Source organism: Andrena cerasifolii, chromosome 16, assembly GCF_050908995.1.
Source record: "Andrena cerasifolii isolate SP2316 chromosome 16, iyAndCera1_principal, whole genome shotgun sequence".
NCBI classification, from domain to species: Eukaryota; Metazoa; Arthropoda; class Insecta; order Hymenoptera; family Andrenidae; genus Andrena; species Andrena cerasifolii.
Genome location: NC_135133.1, coordinates 6,764,890 through 6,788,033, shown reverse-complemented (window position 1 = coordinate 6,788,033; position 23,144 = coordinate 6,764,890). Strand labels below are relative to the sequence as shown.

Here is a 23,144-nt window from a genome sequence, read left to right as displayed (position 1 = left end):
AAAACGCAAAAATCAACGAGCTTTTAGTGAATATGTTTAATACGCTATAAGACTGTAACAGTTTATAGTACTCTACAATTATAACATGTGATATCTCTTACAAGGTACTTACATTACAAATAACCCCACAGATACGTTCTTTAATCCCGGTATTGCGTCTGATTGTAATTTTATCTCCGAAGATAAAATAAACATGTTAATTTTAGATATACAATCCAAACACCTGTTTCCTCCATTAACACCGTGCGTCTCACGTATCGATATTGAAGAAATATAAGTTTAAGTGTCACAATCGTTATATGAAACGAAGCAGCAACTCCTCGCTATTATTATAAGAACAAGAAAAGAGAAAAAATGGAAAAAGAAATATCCGAGATACTCGTTATATTTGCCACAATTATGAAAGCTGTTTCATAATAATACAAGTCCGTGACTGTCATTGTCATTTTCTCCATGCGTGTGTATGTCTCTTGAATGTGCTCTGAATCTCTTGAATCATAGTAAGAAATGTATGCACAATGCACATACACCGTAGCAACATTTTTCTGTTCCTCTGTCATTTCGTACTTGTTCAGCATTAGGATAAACGTATATAAATGCGTGAACGTAGAAAAGTATAGAATAAATCATATGTCCATGATACGATACAATGCAAGTATGCAACTGTTATAAAACAGGAAGAAGTACATTTTTCAAACGTCTATTTTAAAATGATAGAAATGTTAGATGGCATTAGTAAAAGTACGTATAAAATTTCTGATGGCACAAGTCATTAGCATATCGCTTGCGTGTGTTCTTTCTTCTAATGAAATATTTCATAAAGCTAAGTCGTCTCTCGTACAATATTGAGACATTTTGCAATGACTTAATAGATATTGTGAAATAAGGATCCTTCTGCTGTATTAAAATTGCCATGTAATCACCATTAGTTTCTAACTATTAGTGCTTAGAGTTCAAAGAGCTAGTCCGATGGGATTCATATCATTTACTATCGTATAATACCACTTTATGAGATTATGTGTATTCCAAGGAGTCTCCCAAGACGGGAGATTCATCAAAATGATATCGATCGCAACAAACAATATCGTTCCTCGAAATCCTTCGATCAAGAGAATCGGCGTTGTATTCGGTAACATTTAACGGTAAAAACAAAGGGATTAAAAAGTCACGAATGAATGTACTTGCAAATTCATTGTACTTGCTTTTCAAATTCGACTTTGCGAAGATGCTTACCTTCGAGGAACAATATCGATTGCCATTAACACAGAAAATATCTCCATGCTTTCCTGGTTCCCTGATATCTTGAAATCATTACACATATCTTATTCCAATGCTGCTATTTCCAGATGCTTTTGCTTCGCATTCCTATTGCACAGACATTTTTAAACTGCGTGAATGTAATGTGATTGATTGATTGTATAGCGACTACTGTGCACGTTTCACGTGTGTCATGATGCCCTGGGTTTCTATCGTTGCCCTGTAAGCAGCTGTCAAAGGGCCAATTAGATACTGCGTCAAGCGTTTTTAGCTATAAGAGCGTCGATCAATCGAAGTTTTGCTTTGGACTGTTTATACGACTCGTAAACGGTAATGACTTGCGGGCCACGATCTTCCCTTTGCATTCGGCGACCAGCACGAGCTTCAAACTGTGCTTCTAATTCTTTCAGAGCTCGGCGAAGACGTTTCTTCTCTTCCCTGGTTAATTTCTGCTGAACCAATAATTCTTCTCTGAAATCGAATGAATGGATTTCGTTAGTATGTCCGCGCGAGAAGTTGTCAATGAATATAATAAAAGAGACTCACTGTGGAAGCGCGTGAAGGATTTCATTATTGCTGCGACTTCCTTCGCTACTACTGTGCTGGCTATCGCTGTCGGTTTGCAATTGTTCTACCGGTTCAATGCAATCTAAAATACCTCTGTGTGACATATCCGGTTCGCTGGCTCTTCTCTCCGTGTCAGATGGATTGCTAGGTACATTGGACGACGTGAAGTCCATTGCTTCGTGCTCCAAGATGGTGGCCAATTCGGAAACACTATCTTTATTTGTACACTGCAAGCAGATACATCGTTCGAGATAAAACAATTATTCGTTATTTTGCTTCGTCAACTGTTACATCATAGATGTTACAAGACCTACCACTCCTGCTCTGATAAGTAGTCTTTTCAAGGTTCTGTATCTATCGTATAAAGGTCGGACAACAGCCCTATCTTCTTTAGAGACGGGTCTACCGAAGGAATTTTCAATATGAAGCAAGGCTTTCTGAACGGCCGTTTTTTCATCAATCAGTTGTTCGTAAGTGAGTTCTTCCATATTGTCGGGTCTGTTATATTTTACTCGCTTCTCGCTAAGTTTCTTCTCTATCTCTCTTACCATTTCTTCCATCGACGTAGCTCTAGACTTCTCTTGACTATTATTGTTATTGGTAGGGCTATTGCTCGACGTCCGTGTTTTGTTATTCGCATTGGCTAGTAGCACGCCAACTGGATCTTCCTTTAAGAGCTTATGTTCCTTCCGCAATTTATTCAACTCCGTGCATAATCGTTTTATATCTCTGTTGCTCATTTTATCCGAATGGCTGGGCCGATAACCAAAATTTCCTTCGAACTCATCTTCGTATTTCTTTATCTTCTTCTTCAATCCATTTATATGCTTCGTTAGATTTTTCAATCCAAGCTCCGCGATATTTGGCGTACTGGGCTGCACTTCGTTTTCAGAATAAAATCGTCTGGGCAATAACAAAGAATTTCTTGGCGAGAGCATAGCTTCTACTCGAGCGTCCCCGGCTTCCCCCTAAAAAAAAAACCCATCATCCACGTGCTGTACATTCTTAGTATCTAGCTCAGAAAATCAAACTTCAACTATGGTTACTAACATTCTCTTGCCGCTGGAAAGTCCAGTTCGTTAAACTAGGATTGTTTAAATCTTCGTGATCAACGGTTGGCGGGCGAGCTGGCGAGGGAGATCGGCTCGGGCCGCTGCTTAGCATTTCCAAAAAGCTCTGAGCCGGAGACCCATTTCGACTATGCGGACTGGACGACACGTAAATATTGTCAGCTTCTTCCTCGTTTTCCTAACAAAAGAATTTCATACGATTTATTCAGGAATCTCAAGCCCGAGAATAATAAATCCGAAAACGTTTCGTGTTTTACCTTGCTGGAGCTCTCCGTGTCTACGACTTTGTGCACTCTTCTCCTCCGTGCCTGCCTCCTCCCTCTCGGTGTGATGCTTCTACTGAAACGTTCGCTGCTTCTCAATATTTCGGCGTCGCATTCGAACTTCTCAGTCTCCAGGGTGGTTTCGCAGAGCGATGGAACTGGCGGCACCTTCCTCGATATCGGTGAAACGTTTGTCCTTTCGTGCAGAGGAAGACCTCCGCACCTCTGCGAATGAATAGCCACCGATCAACTTACAAAACTGTTCCGCTAGTTTCGAGTAAACACGTTACGGAATTAAACTCACCACACCGTGGCCCATCTCGTGTCCGAGCTGAGACAAGATATGCAGATGTTCCTCGCTATTGAAATCCTCGTGACTGCTCACGCGTCTGATCGTATCCGCGGTCTCGGAAGTGCTCTCAAGAACGCGCTCCTCGCTGCTGCTTCTGTAACAAGTTCGATCGATTCCGTAAGTGACTGGAGATACGGGATAATTAATAATCGTCTTTACTTGAATCGGGAGGCACGCACCTTATCAGCTTTCGTTCCTGGCAGCAGGACTCGCGACGTTCCTTGCGCTTACGCGGTTTCAGCGCGCAAAGCAGAGACGCGCTGCCGCCTTCGCAATCCTTTGGTTCGTCCTTTGCGTCCTTGCAGATCTTACAGTCACTCGCAGGGATCACGCCGTTCACCGCGTTATCACGGATGCTGCGAACACAATCGAACGAGCCTACAGTTCCGGGATTCTCCGCTCTCCATTCTCACCACCTTCGTCTAGACTCTAGAGCGATGTTCATTTTGCGCGAGGTAATCATTAACCCAGAGACTTTCAGGGTACGGCGCTTATGAACGTGAATAAAAGGATTACCCCCCTCCCCCCGGTGCTCCACGTTGTGTCACGAAACCAGCTCTATGTGGTAGTGAACGAACTGCAGAGCGTAAATGCTTTCGCGGTGAGTCACCGGTCCTCGCAATAGTATTTATTTCTACACAAAGCCGATCCTATCAAAACCGAGCCGTTGGCGTGGATACATTCATTTCCCCGCGATTACACTAAAATCAGTATATAGATCTGTACTCTGCTTCAAACACTAGAAGGATGCAATGAATCGGGTAACACTGCCTTTCGCGTTGGTTCCTCGAATGACCGGAACCGTATTTCGCCACATGTTAACAGTTCCATTTTAACCTCTCGCTCGCCAAAGCAGTCGGAAAATTCCACTGCCACGCCACTCAGGACCGGTTCGATCGGAATCCATAGAAAAATTAACGAAGCGAGCAACGTTGACGCCGATATCGGTCGGCCTCTTTAATCCAATTTGCGTCGCGGTAATTGGTTACGAAACAGCCCAGGCGAAAGAAGACAGCGATAGGTCGAAACGTGTCGAAAAACGAGAGGGAAATGCCGTGGGATCCTACGGCGGAAATCGGATTTTAACGCAATGCGCCACCGCCATCGATACCGCGCCGTGATTAACCCCTGTCACCTGTAAATTTATGCCTGTAATTCGACGCGATTCCCCCGGCAAACAGATGCGGCCAGCGTTAATTATAAAACTGATCGAGCTAGACGTCGGTTGCGATATGTCGCGGAGTTGCGTCTCTGTCACCTTTCGATTATGGGAAGAGATGAGCGATCGGTTTTATCGATATCCACGCGTCGATCATCCTCGCGATCGTTCGCGAACGTGAAATGCATCTTCCTCCGATCGAGATTTTATATTTCCGTCGTATATTCTACTTTTAGTCCGAGCACCATTGGAAAGTTTTAGAATCACTCGGACGGATCGCGTTTTCCACGGGAGGAAAGGGGTAGCCACACTGGATCGATGGATTGGCATTGGGGGGAAACGGCGTGGAGAACTCGAGTGAACAGTGAGGTAGGTCACGTCGCTGCGCGGTTTATTGTGCTTTTTCCGGTCAACTTTGTTTCCCCCCCTCGTCTCGTCGCGAAATAACTTTCAACGCTTCGGATAAATTAACACATTCGAATGTTCTCCGCTTCGTAAGGAAACGGATCGAGAGGAGGAATTTGTCGCGAGCTAGGCTGCTTCGAGCAATAAAGTCGTTCTGTGTATCGATGGCGGAGTCGATAAATGCCACGAAAGTAACAAATCGACAACCGTTCGATTAAAATACATAATTCAATCGAAGACCGCCAGAAGCCGGCAAACTTTTTACCTTTGCGGACTGAGTTGGTCGATAAAGTTTCTTCGTAACTGTACAAAGTGGCGTCTTTCGTTAAATACGTAGAAGCCGGTTGCATCATTTAAGAGGGTTAGCCTCGGAGCAAGCAGGATGCTCCATAGAACACACAGGGTGTGGAGAAAACACGCGTGCCCCCAGAACGAAGGCAAACTACGCCTTACAAACTGATCCACGTTCACCGAATGTTTCACCGGTGAAACAGTGAATGAGAATCGTCCGAAAAGGTATGCATATACCGGTTCGCTGAAGTAGCTGGTTGCTGTATAGAAATATGTGGGAAAGCTACTTACGGTACGCGAATCCCTTGCCCCGTAGCAGCCGTTCATGTAATCACGAACACCAACTTTCTTTTCCAATGGCGGACCACCGGCGCGAAGACAAGTCTCTCGGTGATTCGATGGAACATTTATGGTCGCCTGCTCGTAGGACTAGGCAAGAGATTGTACTCGGTCGGCCGGTATACACAATGGATACGGTTTTAGAACGGCCACGCGTTGTTCACACGAACGGGCGATGATATTACATGTGCCGCATAACAGCCGCGTTACAAATTCGGTCGGAAACTTGCGCCAGGGCCAAGGTGGACAACGATTTCGCAGAGTCTCGCGCCCGCGAGCGTGTCAGTTATATACCCCGTCCCGTTTCCAAGATTATTATTAACCGACGAAACGCTTTTGAATGCCTACGTGCTGTGACGCTCGACCACCGCGACCACGTCGGAAATCAGACTGCGGCAGCACCCGACCTATCCCCACCAATAACCCGAGGCTGCGTCTGACACGCTGATTGGTCCGCGTCGGCTGCCGGCTAACGCCGCTACTTCTGTCGCTATGTATCCTGTGGACGCACGTGACAACACCGATCTACCGAATGGAAACCCTTTCTTTATTCTGGCGCCTCTCCATTGCAAGGAAGCCGTAATTTCGAGTAATTACTGCCGACGACCAACCTCGCGTTCGATTCTTATTCCGACTCCTCCGAAAGCAAAGGATAACGCTCGCACGCTTCACGATTGCCCTCCATTAAGAAAAACATCACTCATTACTCCCCGGCACTTACGTTTTCTCTCTTAAATAATGTATTTTCTCTCCAAGTGCCGACGGTGCCCGTGAACCACGCGCATAATTTCTTATGGTGCACCGAGGGAAACAAAATCGCAGAACCGGTTCAGAACTTGTTCTTTCCGCCGGCAGTCTCACGGTTAAGTGCAGCGACTATCTCTATGCATAAGCTGTACGTTTCAAGAAATGACATGAACTGTGATACTAGTTCCTGGTGACTGTTAGATAACACTGCCGAGCCTCGAGGATCTCCAGAATGTTTCGGCTAATACCAATTAGATCGTTCAGTCAGACCAGTAAGACCGGTGCGGCGGTTACTTAATATCTCCGAACGACCATCTGTTTGCGTGAAATATCGACCAACGGCGGATGGTTCGCATTACTCGACACTTAGGCACCTTGCGATCAGCACATTTGGCATCTTGACGTCAACGACGTTATTTTTGGTCGGTGATGTACGTACATTTAGCGCGGAGCTACACTGTAAACTCTCCGGCGATAAGATGCACGGGCGCACATCGAGGGGAAACTGCATTTTTTAAAGTCTCGATTCCATAAATCCTATGCTTTAAAAAATACTTAATGGCCGTTCTCCGAGCGACAACGCGCGCTGCAAGGTGCAGAGCTAATTCCTAACGAAGCTCGTCGAACCGCGCAGCAATGATTGAGGTCGCAGCGAAGCCAAAGGTCGTATAGTACGTAGAGGAAGACACGTTAATCGTATCGAAGATTCGATTTGTACACCAAACGGCAGGTTCCCCGGTTGTAGTCGTGAGGCGAGAACGCGGTTGGTCCTCGGACTATTTTCGTTGGCAGAGGCACGCGCGGTTCCGCTGAAACCGGCTTGCACGTAAGTACGTATCGCCGAACGGCTCTTCCCTCGAATACGGACACAGAAAACACACTGCAACGATTCCGGGTATCCGTGCTGAACACACGTGTATACATTGTAGGAGATCGACGGGAGCTACGGGGGTCTATTAGGGAAGATTACGTCATTGCTGGATCAGCGCCTTGGACGACTACATGCACAGAATGCATGGGAGGATGCTGTTAGACACGGCAACTCGTGACTGCTTTCGAATGCGTTAGCGCGCGATATCGCGGCCAAATTGAGATCAAAGCGTGGCAACAGCTGCGAACGTTTGCAATTGACTGCGCGTAAAGGCACACCTCCGTGCAGATATCGTATCATATCATTTCATTCGCGGGATCGATAAATTTCGCGTAGAATCACAGCGGTCCGTGGCCACGGAAAGTTCTGCTCGAGCCCGGGTATTAAAACTCGTCGGGCGACTCGGCGAGTCGCGTTATAAACATTCAAATTAATTCGCCGGCGAATGGTGAGTCGCACCGGCCGCCGCGGGAAAGTAGCTCGAAGGTTAAGGGCTCTGGAATTTTCCTACGCTTGCTCCTACACAGAGGAGAGATTTCTTTTAACTTTCTCCGATCGAGGGTGATCGTCGCGTTCAGGGTGAACAGGAACAGCTATGAATCTCGGGAACACTCAAGGTGCGCGAAAATACGCGCGTGACTCACGCGTATGATCCGTCGGGGCGGGTTCGCGATCTTTCGCGAGTCTAGCGATGCGCGATATTTATCGATTACTTACTGTACATATCGATATTTGCATGTCGATACTTCGATATTTTTTTTATCGATATTTCGAACGCTAATAATTGCAGGTGTCGATAACTTTGTTCGAAATATCGATAATAGTTGTTGCACCTTCTTTCGGCGTAATTTTCAAATTACTGCGTCTAAGTAAAATTCAGTAATTCCTTTTCATACTTTTATATTAAATGGTGCCTATGGTATTTCTTATTAAAATAAAAATTCTAGTTTCCTTTATAAGTATGATTTGGAAAGTAGATTACCTGTTTTCATTGTAGTACTTTTGAATCTTAATTTAAATAAAGTAATTTCTTAATGGTACTACATAAAAATTGTTATCTTGGAAAATTCTTTTTAATCAAAAATAATATTCTCCTGAATGTATGTAGCTTATTTTTTAATTGGTAAATTCATACGATCTTCGTATCGATATTAGCAATATCGTTACTTTTTGAATGATACATTTCATGTATCGATATTGAACGAAAAAATATATACCTATTGATAAGCATTATCGATAGTTGGGACCAATATCGCACATCACTAAGGTGAATGTCCCAATTTCTACTCATGTCCCCATTTCTGCTCATTTCGTATTTTTCTTATTATTATCTGCGTTACGTTTGTGCTGTAGTTGCAACAAAATAATTCAGGCAATACATACATCGCTATTTTTCATGAGCAGAAATACTCTTTCTTAAATAGTTTCTGAATTGGTCAATGTATTATTAAACAATTAATCAGTTACTCTGCAAATTTTCATCACAGACAAATTTCTTACACCCTCTTTATGACGAGTTCCCTCTTAAATGAGCAGAAATTGGGACATTCGCCTTACGCAAGTCACGAATTCTGCGTCAGTCGAATATCACGATCTCGTAGCTGCTACTCAGAAAACTTTGGGTAACCGCGCAGTTTGCCGGAGAAGTTAGCAGGATTTTAGCTAGAGCATCCGAGGATGGTTACGCTGTTACAGCGCGACGTGCGATACTATATTAACCCAGAACTCCGCCTATGTCAAGGTCGCCTCATGCACCGATATACACTTTTGTTTTAAACTCGATATAAAAAAAAAAAAGAAGGGACGTTTACGCCTGCGAGGTGAACGTGACGACGCGTTATAAAAATAACGTCGATACCGTCGTGACCCGTGCCGAGAATAGGCCCTTGTTAATATTTATTTATCTCGGCGATGGTGGAGAAACGCCAGTTTTCCTTACACAGGCTGTACCATTAAGATATCGATGTATGCACAAGCGGAGAAAGCATCTCGATCGGCGACGGTGTGTTACTATTTAATTCTAGCTTTGCCGCATGGATGGATGCAATCGATAGCAGGGAGGGGGGAGGGGGGGGGGGCAGGTATCTGGTTTTAATCGTTAACTTTATCTTTGGACGCGTCGCGTGACAGCGGTGTCATCGATCAAATTGCCAGAAATCGGAGGCGGCGCGTCGCATTGTGTGTCGTAATTCCTATCTGAAGTATGCATATGTATGTCGTAGACGATACGGTGACGTCGCTCCGCTGAGAAATTTGCGATTGAAATTCTTCGTTAGGTAAGCCAGAAATATCGCGTTACCTATCGACGCGCCAGCAAACCGATCGGATCTGCCTTTACGTTCGCCACCTGTGAGAGGCGGAGCGGGGGCGGCTTGTTTCTTAAAATCGTTCGCGACTCGCCAAGTCGAATTCACCGATTAGCGTTTAGACAACCTGGCAAGCATTCCCCGATCAATGCCGCTCGCTACTGTGACACAGAAACAGGCCGAGACGAGCTGAATAATTCTATCGATCGGTCGTCGGTGCGCCCTTTTCCCATTATGAGAAGCACGTTACGAGCACACCATCCGCGATATTGATATGCGAGTGGCGCGTTTCCGTGTACTTGGACGCCGCGTCGATCGAGAAATATGTAAGCGCGGAACGAAACGAACCGCATATGTGCATATCGACAGTTCCTCAAGAACGCCCCGTCAACTTTGGATTATTTAAACAAGGCCAAGGTCTAGCCTGGCGCATGATTCTTAACAGGATGACGAGCGATACGATTAGGTGCAGACGCCGGTGGTGGGTGGCTAGCGAATGATCCTGCAGACAGGTAAATTCCGCTAACTACCGTCGGCGATTAGATGAGAATTCGATGCACGCGCTTAGAAGCCCGGTGAAAGTTTCCGCGAGCTAAAATTTCACCTCGCGATCATCAATTAAAATGAAACGCCCGGCGGAGATCGCCGGGCAATCGGAAATTGCATATCGATCGTTCGAGGTCGGTTTTGCGTGTTTCGGTAGTTTCGCCGCGGTAAAATCGTACCCGCTTGGGTAGATTGAATCGAGCGGTGCATGGGAGCTGGCGGGCCACCGAATTCGGAGCAAACACCTTCGGCACGCGCTAACAGGTGCGTGGGAGGCTCACCAATCGATTTAGCCTCGTCTACAGCTAACCGTGGGATAATGGTTTCATAATTGCGCCCTAATTGTGCTGTACCTTTAAGGGGACGTTCTACTCTCTCGGCCGAAAAATCGGACAGTTTTTGGTGATGGGTTTTATAATGAAATAAACACTTAACGTTTTCGATTTTCGGGGGGTATATTCCACCACTCTTGAAGCATCAGAAAATATCTTTGTTGTGTGTTTATTTCATTTGTTTACTTAAATATTTCGCAGTGAAGTCGGCGGCTTCGGAGCTGCTGGCGGTTGAAATTTCGGACGACTGGATCATCGGAAATAAAAAAACCAAACATATTTGTAATTCGCAGGAGTGCGGTTATCTCGCTTTCCACGAAAGAACAATTTTGAACCAAAATTATTAAAATGGGAGTCGATCAAAGTCGAAAGTACCGAAAGGGGCATTTCTTTTCTGTTTAATAGATATAAAGTGCGGGAAAATATTAGAAAATCTTAAGATACCTGTGGTTAGCGAGATAGCCATACTCCTGCAAATTAAAAATATGTCTGGTTTACTCTGTTTCCGATGATCCAGTCGACCGAAATTTCAACCGCCAGCAATTCCGAAAACGCCAACCTCCCTGCGAAATATTTCAATAAAACAAGTAAAATAAACAAACAACAAAGATTTCTTCTTGTATTTCAAGAGTGGTACAATATACCCCCCGAAATTCGAAAACGTTAAGCGTGTATTTCATTATAAAAACCATCACCGAAAAGTGGTGGATTTTTCGACCGAGAGAGTAGAATGTCTCCTTAAGCTCGGGACATTGCACGTTCTACGCGTTCCGTGGAAAAATGAGATGTTTTTTTTAAAAAAAAAAGTACGTGCTTGCTCGAGGAGGACGGGATTTAACGTATACTGTGCGCTTTAATGCAAAAGTCATGAAAAGGCCTGTTGAGCACAAAAGCATTCAGCCAGAAGCTTGACTTCCCTGCGGACGGAGAAGCGATGCCACGACATATTTTGCTGCCGGTTATCAAATATACTTTCCCCTACTATACCGTTAGAAGCGCGCATATGCCGTGTCTTATGTAACAGCTAACGCGGCCGATGCATATCTACGAGCAGTAATCGGATCCGCCTTGCACGTTGGTCAACAAAGTCAGCCACGGCCGTCCGATCCGCCCCAAACAAGCTTTCCTTCCAGCGATTTAATAGATTTTACGCAACGTTAGCGTGCCGGGGCCCCAGCGAGCCAATAACGTCACAGACTTCAGCACCGTGGGACGGAGACTGCGAAGATTACGATATCTTATCGGTGCGACTCACCAGTCAGGGAAGAGTACCGGCGCCTCGGCCAGAATGTCCCGAAGCAGTATGGTGGCAGGTGGGACGTGAGGTAGAATCACGGGCGCGAACACGCCGCAAACGCCGGCGCTGCGCCCATGCCTGGCTTCGTACTTGCTCAAATAGATGGCCAAGTAGCCGAACAGACGGTAGTGAGAGGGTGGCAGGGCCGAGAGGGCCTCTCTGGTCGAATTGACCCAGCACTCGTGGTCGTTGGCGTAATGCTCTGCAAACGAAAATGTCCACGGTGCTCTATGAGCACAATGCCGGTGATATGGACAACGAACTGAAAATGATTGTTATGCGACGGATGCTCACGAGTATGAACAGCCAGCAGCCTGGCGACGATAGCGGATGGTACAACAGGTTGCGGCAATTCTTTCAGGTATTGCCGAAGAAGTGTGGCCGCGGTGGGAGGGCAGGCGGCGGCCTCCAAGTCGGCATCTCCTCTTCTCTCGAACGAGGCCCTCAATCTTTCGGCCAGCCTCGGGTTCCCGCCGGACAGCCGGAACACGGCGGCGCTTTGAAACCCATGAGCCTCGATGTAGCTGCAGAGTCGGTGCACCACGAAAGGTACGCCGGTGTCGAGGTACGACTCCACCGAGTCCAGCCGAGCGCCGAAGATCTTGGACGAGCCTACGTTACGCCCCAGCAGCGATATCGCCAGGACCCGTTTCACTTTTGCCAAACGGGACTCGTCCTTGCAAGATTCACACGGGTAACTTAATTAAACAGTCGCGCGACCAATAATTACCTACTCCACGTAACAGCGGTGTCGCGACGCTTAACATAGAATATAGATTGTACGAGGTTGATGATTACCTTGTCGTGAATTTGACGGGAACGCGTGGGGCTCGCGGAAGATCCATGATGGTGGTGATGGTGGTGATGATGGTGGTGGCTGTGGTGGAGGTGGTGGTTGTTGTAGTGATGGTGATGATGATGTTCTTGCTGAGGGCGTCTCATCCCACTTTGCCTACACCGCGACCCACCGCCGCACTGATCAAATCGACAAACACCAATGGTTTTCTCTATTCCCATTAAGCAGGCTATCGTCTTACCTATGCCGAGGGCGACGCGTTTGGAACGTTTGGATTTTCGATCGGCAACCACGTTTGGCCACGTTACTTTCAGATTTACACGCTCGACCGCGCCTCAGAATCGTAAGTCTAGCATTCTAGCGGGGGATGCCACCAGCGCGGCGTCTACCGTCCACGATCAGTCAACGCCGTCCGCCGAACAATGGGTGTCGGCAATTTAATACTTTCTCTCAAGAGCGGGTCTCGATCGATAAACTTTTCCCGTTGCGACGGATTTCATGCGACCGGGAAGAACGACCACGGTCCGTCCCTCTGGTCGGCGTAAATAAAGTACGCGGGTTGCGAGCGTGCAGGCTTCAACGATCCATTGTCCGTCGTAAACGTTTACCGAGTACGGCCAAAGCAATCGTTAGAAAGAGTAGGCTGACTCACAATGCACTCCCTCGCGACCCTCCACAGGTTGAAATAAATGGAGTTCAGTCTGGAAGCTAGCCCCGATTACGTCTTCTGCCGGTTTCTCCTCTGCTCGTTGTCGTTGCCGTTACCGTTGTTCCTCTTCACGCCGCCGTCCTCGACCTTGCCCCCCCCGTCCTCCACCGACTCCTCCTCGTGGTCGTTGTCTTCGTCGTCGTCGTGGTGGTCGCGCCGCGCTCAATTCAGACGGACGACTTGCGTATCTTGTCCAATGATGTTTCCTAGACAGTCTTTGCTGTTTTTTCCCCTCATACATCACCGAACATCACTCTCCCGAAGAGAATCAGGATTTCGGTAACGCGCTGGGATTCTCTCGCTGGCAATGGGTCTCGCTGGTACCCCCTCCCTGTCGTCTTCGTTTCACGCGGGGACAGTTTACCGGGGGGGCTGCTCAATGTTTAAACGCGGGGCAAGGAACGAAGCGTGGGGCGAACGCGGGCAGATTGCGGGAAACAGAGGAACGGGCGGGTAAGAAATTCTCGAAAGAAAGAACTGGCCGGCGAAGAAGTGTCCTTCGTCGACGTGCACGCGCGGAACTCCCTAAGAACGTAATAACTTTTAAGCCGACGCCGGCAACGAATGCGATGTTAGAAATAGATCGTTTGACTGGATTAGTTTTGGGTTCATGTCCCTATCACGGCACATCGCATCGAGCCCTTTCTAGAAGGCGAAGGGCACTGCCTATGGCTGCTTCAAGAAATGAGTCGACACCAGCCGTAGCGTAAGCATCGAGGGTCAGAGCCGAGGATGGGTTTTAGGTCACCACTTCGCTCCTCGGCCTGGCATGGTCCACGTGCCTCCTCGAGATTTTACTCCAGCTGCCTTCTGAAATCAGAGCGAACCTTCTCGTTAATACCTAGGGCACCGTAGTTTGCCCGGTTTGCCATGCGCCATCGCGAAAACAAACATTCCTGACGACGCCGCCAATGGATACCAAACTGGTGCGAGGAAATGCAATTTCCTACGTTAAAATAGGCCGTTTCGAATAAAATCGTGTCTGTACTTGTATGTACTTCTGCTCGCCAATGTGCAGCTTTACTCGCGTCTCGCCTAATTTCGCACTTCGCTATATACACCTACAGCGCGGGCTGTACCACGCAACGTAAACGATCGATATTTTGCAGAGAATGCAATGGAAGAAGCGTTCAATTCGCTTCGCGAGCTATGAAGAGAATAATCGGCGTCCTCGGGGAAGATTCGTCGGTGAGGCGATTGATTATGACACGAGGCGACGCGCAACGCGAAACGCTTAACAATATTGTTTACTTTAAGTCAAATCCGAATCAGAACGGATATAGCAGAGATCGACCGATGCATCGCGTCGCGTCGCGTCTCGAATAAATTCGGATGCACTGGGTTTAGTTCGGGATAGTTAGCAGGAGAATATTTATGGCACGGACGAAAAAGCGCATACAGAAACGTCGTCGTGCTGCGTAGCGATCACCTCGCGGCGAAGTAAGGGCATCACCAATAACAAGCGGGACGCAGGAACAGTAAATCGTGTACTAAGTGTAAACAACCAATGGACGAATGATACAGGCGCTCCCGTTCACTACACCTCTGAACTCTCGAAAGATACTGGCCCGGTGTAGCAGCACAAACCACGACGCAGTTGAAAAACGAGGTCCCTGAACGCGTCAACTAATCTACAGGGAGTAACGAACAGTATACATATGTACCGTGTACCTCGAGGAAACTACGATGCTCATAACGATCGTATTAGTTCGTGCACTGGCTGACACACGGAGCGATATTGAATTCCCACGACCGCGATACTGTCTAGAATCTCTAGATTCTCCCTTCGTTCACCCCCTTTCGTCACTGTGTAACCGCGACAGCCCCTCCGCGTCTTCGTTGCTGGCCAACGCTACTCGACGATGCTCCCACCGTGTCCGCGTACCTATAATACCCCCTTGGCAGCAGATATCGCGAGGACGAGGGCGCATGCACTGCCTCCAAGAATCAATAGACCGTTCTGGTCATGTGAAGCAATCGTTTGGGGAAACAGAGACGGAAGGAGAGCAGAGAGCGAGAGCGAGAGAAAGAGAGAGACGGGAAAAAAGAAAATGGGAGGCACCCAGGAAAGAGGAAAGGATGTAAAAGTGAAAGGACAAGAGAGGAGGAATCACCGAGACGAAAAACACAAGGGACTACATATATATATATATGTATGTATGTAGTCCCTTGTGTTTATATATATATCTTATATATATATATATAAGATGTCATAGTTTGCATAGAGCTTTTAGAAGGGAATATGTAATCATGAAAGTTCTCAAAGCCCCATTGAGCCGACGAGTTCCATGAATGGAACTCTCCTCGGAATTTTACATTACATACAGACTTTCTGAGCAATTATTCTACGCAAGTCTTGTAATAGTATAGCAAACGGGGAGCAAAATTAAGAAATGGGTCATTTGGTATATAAAAGTATAAATCGAATACTTTGAAATTGTTATGACCAATTCTAGAGACACTTCAAGTGGAAATATTATGGCCATGGTAACACGTTACTCGAACGATCTGCATAACGCGATGCGTTCCTGTCCGCGATCTGCCGTATCAACAAGAATAGAGCATAAGTACGCGTGCAATGACCCCTTGTAGCAATGCACTTACACGACCATTAGGATACTCGTGCGCACCAGACGTTTCCATTTCCATCGCCAATCGCCATACATCTTTACATTGTAGTATACTATCGGCTTATATTGCTGCGTTTAGGTTAATGCTGACCACGATACTTATAAGATTATGAACTGTCACTATCCTCATTGGAATACGCATATGTATTGTAATTATATTCTGAATGCAACGATATTTAGGGATAGATGGAAAACCCGCGAGGTTTGCGAATATCAAACGAATGGGAAATGGACGTAGCATTTGGACGAAAATAATGACGACCAAGTTTAACATACCTACCACCTACTGCCGCCGAGATACGTTTTCAGCTTTCTGTTGCAGTCACTCGATGATCTTCGTTCCCTTCAAAACTTGTGAATTATCCACAGATAAAGAACGTCGATGAAAGCGAACTCCATTACTGGAAATTAACCTGTCACGGGTGAACTGCACAGTGCACAAAAGATCAGAAAGCACGAAAAATAAACCGTCCACCGATCGATGAAATTTACGTTCACACAGCGAAATATTGTATGTAAGCGCACGAACACATAATGTAAAGCTTCGGTACTCGGTCTCTATTTTACGAAATTAATTGCAATGAAATCTTTAGAGCTCGATTTAGGAAATGCAATCGAATTATTCGAGGAGTATCGTGTCCGCGATACCAGCACTCAAGCAGACTGCGCCATATTAGTTGCAATGTGCGTTTAAAGGGAATCGATTGTTCAGACGACAATCATGCACTCTTGCGTTCCATGCACATTAATACTTATCCACGCGTTTTATTTAGTAATATTGTAATAGATTTTATATCTACCCGGCTATGTTTTTCGCTAATAAGTAACGCCGATATTAAGAAGTACCTAGACCATTAAATTTTGACTTTAGTATTACAATGAAAAAAAGATCTCGACTGCAATCGTAAATAAATTTAAATCACTGAATTGCACATCGTAACGGGTGCGGGCGACAACAGATGAATTCCTAAATAGCCGTGTTAAGTTTTTTTTTCCAAACATTCATTAGACCGAATATTATATACACTTAGATAAACATGGGAACTGTGTTATTACATAAAATTCTTCGATACGAATCATTTCCTAACACGATAGAGGGAAAGACTTTATTGTTGTTACTGAAAGATGTACAATTATTCGGTGAAATAATACATCATGGCTCTATAATGATATCAACATGTTTGTTATAGCAATTATTACCCAAAGCATAATATAAAGTTATTTCTTATAAGTAAGGCGATAAAGGGATGCATATGTCTCTACACAAAAAACATGGGTGAATTTTCCATTTGCATGGTCATTTTCCTTAGTTGCTCTTCTTGTAGGTTGCTTATGTTTAAAGGAACACTGCACATATATAAAATCATAGATATGTAGTAAAACATGTAAGTGAAATTAAATTAAATGAAATATGTACGCACGTAGGCAGAGTAAACTTACTTGTGTATCCATGCGCGAGCCCTGAACGCAGCTAAATGAGCGTAATAGGTGGGTGCAGGGTAGCTAACGGATCTCGTACAACGTGCGAACATATGACAGAGGTAATACGTCAGCTGCTCAATCTCATCTTCCGACAGCTGATTTTCGTTACATATGCACCTGTACTTTGTAGGCCTTGCTGTACCCTGCGAAAATTCGTTGCATGTGTTAATGAATTCATCCAAGTTATATGCACTTGAATACTGTAATACTTGAATGTCGACGTACTTGGATACTAGCATGTGATACGAGGTAGAAATCTACGTGAGTTGGATGAGTGATTTCCGTGTCGACGATGGTACCCGCTTGCACGTTGAAGTTCCTATCGTCGGAATTCTTTGCATCAGTGGGGAAAAGACGTATATGATGTCTCTTCTGAACCACGAGGAACGTAATTGGAATTTTATGCTCGGTAGAGTTGTCCAACTTTGCGAGAGCTTTTTTTATAGCAGATAATTCGTAATGCATCACTTGCGGAAGTTGCCCTTCGCTCACGCCATCTCTGTGCACGCGTAAAACAAAAATGTTTATCAAAGTGCACGCTGTTAAAATCCTACTTATTAAATAATATTTACCGATAAAAGATAATTTTGCAAGGCTTCTGTCCTGTTTTCTTATAGAAGTATACCAACTGTTTCCGCATAATATTCTCAAGATCTTGAATCATTTCTTCCCTTGGCGACTGAAGTCTCAGTTCGATGTTATATTTAAAAGCGTTAGGGTCGTGGCTGGCAGCAACCTGTATTACGAGAATGTTAATTAACAAATATATGTGATAGATGTGAAACGTTGTGATATTATAATTGAGGGTGATTGTTACAGCAGCGATCGAAGGTATGTCTACAGCGTCGGGTGATGGATGAGTGACATCCGCACCAACTAACATGCACGGTGCGTTTAAGCAACGCGGCCTAAAACAAATTATATCTTATTTGCATACATAACAGTTCCAGTTACGCGTAAATAAGAATTTATTAAGTATTTGGTAGAAAAAGATGAAATTTTACCGTTGGGCAAATGTATGATTAATACCGTTAAGTTTCGAGTTAATCTTTAATAAAATGTTTGTAATTGTTGCATCGCTTAATTTTTTTAAAGTTTGAGACTTTAAGCATTGCGTTACAACACCACCGGTTACTTTCAATTCTGAAATCTGCTTTACCAGACCTGCAAATATAAAGCAACTGTACAGAACTATCTGTTCCGATATTAAACAAGTTATATGTAATTGTATTCCTTACTGTATGCGGTGTCTAAAGGTGGAATTATTACCACTACCAATCTCAAGTTTTGCTTCTTCTTTTCGTTAAAGTAATTTAAGACTTCATTAATATTCCTGTTTTGTATGTTTAAGCTGACAAATGGCGTTATCGGTTTGCCAATTGACATTTTAACAAATGCACCTGAAGAATAACACGGATAAATTTATACCTTAAATTAACGATACGATTTAAGTAGTCGCATCGAACAGAATTCTTATGTAACAACATAACATACTAACCACCGCGTTGTAATTTCTCATGTAACTCGTATAAATTCCGGTCCTGCACGTATCTGTCTAAACACAAAATAGTCCAGGTATTTTCTGGTAAATCGCATGGGTTTAAAAATTTCTCTGCGCGCCATACTCCTTTGAACACGTTAACTCGTTTTTGATCGTATTGTAATTGGGGAGCTTGAAGGACTCTGGCGGGCACTTTTTCAAATTCGCCTTGTACAGAAAGATGAAATTCCTTCATCAGAGTCGGCTGCTCGTTTAACTTCATACTTGCGAACTATAAACATGTTAACATTGTCACGTATCAGAGACATGTATGTACATATAACATTTATAATGTTCAAGTACATAAGATTCTTACGCCGCTCATAATTTTCTGTTTACGTTTGTTAGTATCGGTCGCTGCCTCTCTGATCATCTTAGAAGTTTGAACTTCGTCCATTTTCTTTTGTGTTACTTGCCCAGCTACTATTGTGCATAACTGTGAAAGATGAATAAAGGTCGATCGATCTTGTTTGCAATATTAACGTAAAGTGTAAATTTTCTTTATATACTATATATACCTCTACGGGTAAGTGTATCTTCTTCTGATTAGTTCGGGACCCCACCCAAAGACACGGTAGGTCAGGAAATTGCAGCCTATATTTCTTGGTCTGCGAGAAATAATCTTCCACCGTGGATAACGTGCCGTTGTCTAAAGAAAATTTATTCTTTCTCGGACAATCGACTAACTCATTTACACGATACGTTCGTTTAGTATTAGGTTGCCCAGGTATTTCATACTGAATTTTCAATCCTTTTAAGAACTTCATGATTTTAGCAGAATTATATTTCACTTCGTCTGGACTTAGACGTGATTCCGTATTACTTCTCGGATTCTGGCAAAGCTCTCTCATTAAATTCATAACTGATTGCGGTGTTGGAAAACCTTTGTGTGCAACTAATTATAAAACAAATTAATTCACAATTGTAAATTTATAAAGCAAATTTTATATACGTATGTATTGGATGAGTAATTAGTGGAAAAATATGTGAGGTTTCGAAAGATATTAAACATAATTGTGATTATGTCTTACCATCTATGTTCAAATAAGTTCTCCAGCCAACTACAGCAGATTGAAATACACCAACCCACAAGTCTAAACCATTTGACAGTGACACAACTCTGCCTGGTTCTGGCTGCTGGAAGAGTGATCTACCAACCTGTTTACAGATTAGAGTTAGTAAAGTTACAACTTGTAATTAGTAATGCATGTATGCAACATAATAAATGAATGAATCGGAATATCAATTTATCAGATATTGCCATATCAAATTCTGATGTATGTATTGCTTCAGCTTAACAGGACTTTTGAAGTTAGTTTACTCCGAAAATAATTAACATTGTAAAATAACTTACTGGAATAAAACGATGCAAGGGTCCATGACGTAGGATAACATCCAAAGCTTGGATGCCTTTCTGTTCCCTATCAAACTCGATTGTATCAAGCTGTGTTTTCGTTAGCCATGATAAATCTAGAAGTGCAACTTTTTTCATATACATCTTGAAAGTTCTTTCCTGTTGACGTTCGACATCAAAGACTTTCACATCAGCCTCTTGCTGTGCAAAAGAATACATTGAATGTAAATTGTACAATTAAAATATTACGCTCAATAGTTTTGCTTTAATAATCTAAGAACATAAAACTTTCTACTGCAAAAATAAAACAGAAATTTTGACACAAACTATGAATAACATTGGATGTAATGATAAACTATGAATCGATCACTTACACTATGATCACCAAAAGGAAGATCCTGTCCACTATATGCATTCTTTTTTCCATCGAATGCTGGATACCTATTTGGAAAAAACATCTTCCTATATTCCTCAAAAACTGGCCTCATTAAGAACTTTGGTCTGTCTGGATCAATAACCACGTCGTAATGTACGACGTTCTTTTGAAACATTGAACCAAAATTGATCCTAAACATATTGGTTTCCACAGTGATTGGCCTTCCCGCTGTTCCTCCCACTCTGCCACTTCTTTTTGGTATTTGGTCTACATACAATTGTTGCATAGCAGTTGACAAACTAATCTTACTACTTGTACTTTTTACGATTACTGGGACCTCCTATGTTGGAAACATAAAAAGAAAGTAATATAATCGGAATTTTGGTGTTGATATTTAAATAATATTGATTTCCTAAATATATATTACCTCTAATACTACTGGGGCTTTCGCAATCTGTTGTTTCTGCTGAGATGCAGCAGGTGGTTGTTGTTGCTGCTGCTGTGGACCAGGTGGTTGCTGCTGCTGCTTCTGTGGACCGGGTGGTCGTTGCTGCTGCTGCTGTGGACCAGGTGGTCGTTGCTGCTGCTGCTGTGGACCAGGTGGTCGCTGCCATGGTGCTTGTGGTTGCTGTTGTTGCTGCTGCTGCTGTGGACCGGGTGGTCGCTGCCATGGTCCTTGTGGTTGCTGTTGTTGCTGCTGCTGCTGTGGACCGGGTGGTCGCTGCCATGGTCCTTGTGGTTGCTGTTGTTGCTGCTGCTGCTGTGGACCAAGTGGTCGCTGCCATGGTCCTTGTGGTTGCTGTTGTTGCTGCTGTGGACCGGGTGGTCGCTGCTGCTGCTGTTGTGGACCGGGTGGTCGCTGCTGCTGCTGCTGTGGACCGGGTGGTCGCTGCTGCTGCTGTTGTGGACCGGGTGGTCGCTGCCATGGTCCTTGTGGTTGCTGTTGTTGCTGCTGTGGACCGGGTGGTCGCTGCCATGGTCCTTGTGGTTGCTGTTGTTGCTGCTGCTGCTGTGGACCAAGTGGTCGCTGCCATGGTCCTTGTGGTTGCTGTTGTTGCTGCTGTGGACCGGGTGGTCGCTGTTGCTGCTGTTGTGGACCGGGTGGTCGCTGCTGCTGCTGCTGTGGACCGGGTGGTCGCTGCTGCTGCTGTTGTGGACCGGGTGGTCGCTGCTGCTGTTGTGGACCGGGTGGTCGCTGCCATGCTCCCTGTGGTTGCTGTTGCTGCTGCTGTGAACCAGGTGGTCGCTGTTGTTGCTGCTGCGGACCGAGTGGTCGCTGCTGCTGCTGCTGTGGACCAGGTGGTTGTTGTTGCTGTGGACCAGGTGGTTGTTGTTGCTGTGGACCAGGTGGTTGTTGTTGCTGTGAACCAGACGGTTGCTGCTGCTGCTGCTGTGAACTAGATGGTTGTTGTTCCTGCTGTTGTGAACGAGATGCCGCAGCATCTTGTTTGGCACCTTTCCTTTGCTTTTGATTTCCTGTATGTCAAAACAAATTTATTTGCTTAATATTAGTACTTACTACAATATGTTTAACAAATTTGGCAGAAATGAATATTTGCCCGAATCCGTTACACTAATGAAGTACCTTTTTTCGTCATCTTGTTATGCCGTTAATCGTTCGCGAAAGATAAAGACAATCTCCTTTTAGGTATACAGATGTTGGGAAAAAAACAATTCAATTTCTATGCACCGTAGAACGTCAATTGACAGAATGCAAAGAATTCTCGGCTTATATACGTGCAATCGTAGCAGATATTGCAACACCCTCTCTGCTATAAATGAGTCACGTTTCACACAAAAGCCACAAAACCCAGGACATCACCGTGCGAATTACAATTACGTTGTAGCTACTAGTTTCAAGTTTTGCCAACATATACGTTACAAAGATTATAGTGAAATGAAGCAAATCAATATACCTATTCGTTATGAGAAATTACGAACGTATGTACATCTTGTAAAACACGTGTGTTCAACAGTGAGATGTAAGTATATTTAAGGATTCAAGGTATTCAAGACTAATTGTATTTTTCAGAAGAAAATATGAGGATTTCAATATCATTGAGTAAAGCGTAACTGCCGGTAACTGACATAATAACTCTTTCCAATTCTTTTATTGGCAGCAATTGGCAGTAATGACTTTTCACATTTCTAGATTCTCGTTTCTCTAGCACACCCTGGTACACCTGGCACACGCTGGCACATGGTTAATCTAGGAGCATTTGAAATTACTATTATATAACATCGTAGCTTCTATCAGGTTTTAATAAATAGTTGTATGTGTAGCATGGATAAAAGCATCATATTAGACGTATACGTAACAGATATATATATATATATATATATACATATATGTATTGGTTAAAAAACCGCCCCAAATATTTCATCAGTTTATGTATTTTAGGGTACCTTCTACTATACCAGAGAGAGGACGCCTGTATGGATTTCGTTCTCGCAA

At 44.4% G+C, this 23,144-nt stretch overlaps 2 protein-coding genes across 23 annotated transcripts; both read right to left on the bottom strand.

Annotated features, from left to right (window-relative positions):
• Window positions 1-21: 21 nt before the first annotated feature.
• LOC143377531 (protein FAM13B) lies at window positions 22-16,360 on the bottom strand. Of its 8 annotated transcripts, none has more exons than XM_076828878.1 (12): window positions 16,214-16,360; window positions 13,251-14,117; window positions 12,601-12,839; window positions 12,097-12,478; window positions 11,761-12,004; window positions 3,689-3,865; window positions 3,462-3,603; window positions 3,152-3,382; window positions 2,875-3,072; window positions 2,139-2,792; window positions 1,804-2,051; window positions 22-1,728 (listed from the first exon to the last, which is right to left on the bottom strand). In XM_076828878.1, the coding sequence occupies exons 3-12, from the start codon at window positions 12,817-12,819 to the stop codon at window positions 1,515-1,517; spliced, it is 2,709 nt and encodes a 902-aa protein (XP_076684993.1). In that variant the 5' UTR covers window positions 12,820-12,839; window positions 13,251-14,117; window positions 16,214-16,360; the 3' UTR covers window positions 22-1,514. The 8 variants fall into 8 exon arrangements, with proteins under 8 accessions (XP_076684993.1, XP_076684992.1, XP_076684991.1 ...); XM_076828877.1 differs by having other exon boundaries at window positions 16,218-16,360; XM_076828876.1 differs by lacking the exon at window positions 16,214-16,360 and adding an exon at window positions 14,972-15,186.
• A 656-nt stretch (window positions 16,361-17,016) lies between these two features.
• Window positions 17,017-22,800, bottom strand: Ago2 (Argonaute 2). Of its 15 annotated transcripts, XM_076828863.1 has the most exons (18): window positions 22,275-22,797; window positions 22,061-22,165; window positions 21,870-21,988; window positions 21,569-21,695; window positions 21,117-21,478; window positions 20,688-21,029; window positions 20,314-20,514; window positions 19,991-20,117; window positions 19,478-19,854; window positions 19,276-19,395; window positions 18,918-19,191; window positions 18,658-18,819; window positions 18,424-18,583; window positions 18,237-18,327; window positions 17,992-18,155; window positions 17,645-17,918; window positions 17,378-17,562; window positions 17,017-17,284 (listed from the first exon to the last, which is right to left on the bottom strand). In XM_076828863.1, exons 1-18 carry the CDS (start codon window positions 22,285-22,287, stop codon window positions 17,197-17,199), a joined length of 3,291 nt encoding a protein of 1,096 aa, XP_076684978.1. In that variant the 5' UTR covers window positions 22,288-22,797; the 3' UTR covers window positions 17,017-17,196. The 15 variants fall into 15 exon arrangements, with proteins under 15 accessions (XP_076684978.1, XP_076684970.1, XP_076684968.1 ...); XM_076828855.1 differs by having other exon boundaries at window positions 21,569-21,988; window positions 22,275-22,799; XM_076828853.1 differs by having other exon boundaries at window positions 21,117-21,695; window positions 21,753-21,988; window positions 22,275-22,799.
• Between the last annotated feature and the right edge of the window lie 344 nt (window positions 22,801-23,144).

Coding starts and splice junctions, on each gene's coding strand:
- Ago2 (XM_076828848.1), bottom strand. Junction 19,396..19,477: donor AGATACACTTACCCGTAGAG/GTATATATAGTA, acceptor CATCTTTCACAG/TTATGCACAATAGTAGCTGG. Junction 17,563..17,644: donor TATCACATGCTAGTATCCAA/GTACGTCGACAT, acceptor GAATTTTCGCAG/GGTACAGCAAGGCCTACAAA.
- LOC143377531 (XM_076828878.1), bottom strand. CDS start 12,819: ATGGGAATAGAGAAAACCATTGGTGTTTGTCGATTTGATCAGTGCGGC. Junction 12,005..12,096: donor GCTGCTGGCTGTTCATACTC/GTGAGCATCCGT, acceptor TTTCGTTTGCAG/AGCATTACGCCAACGACCAC. Junction 2,793..2,874: donor CTTTCCAGCGGCAAGAGAAT/GTTAGTAACCAT, acceptor TTTTTTTTTTAG/GGGGAAGCCGGGGACGCTCG.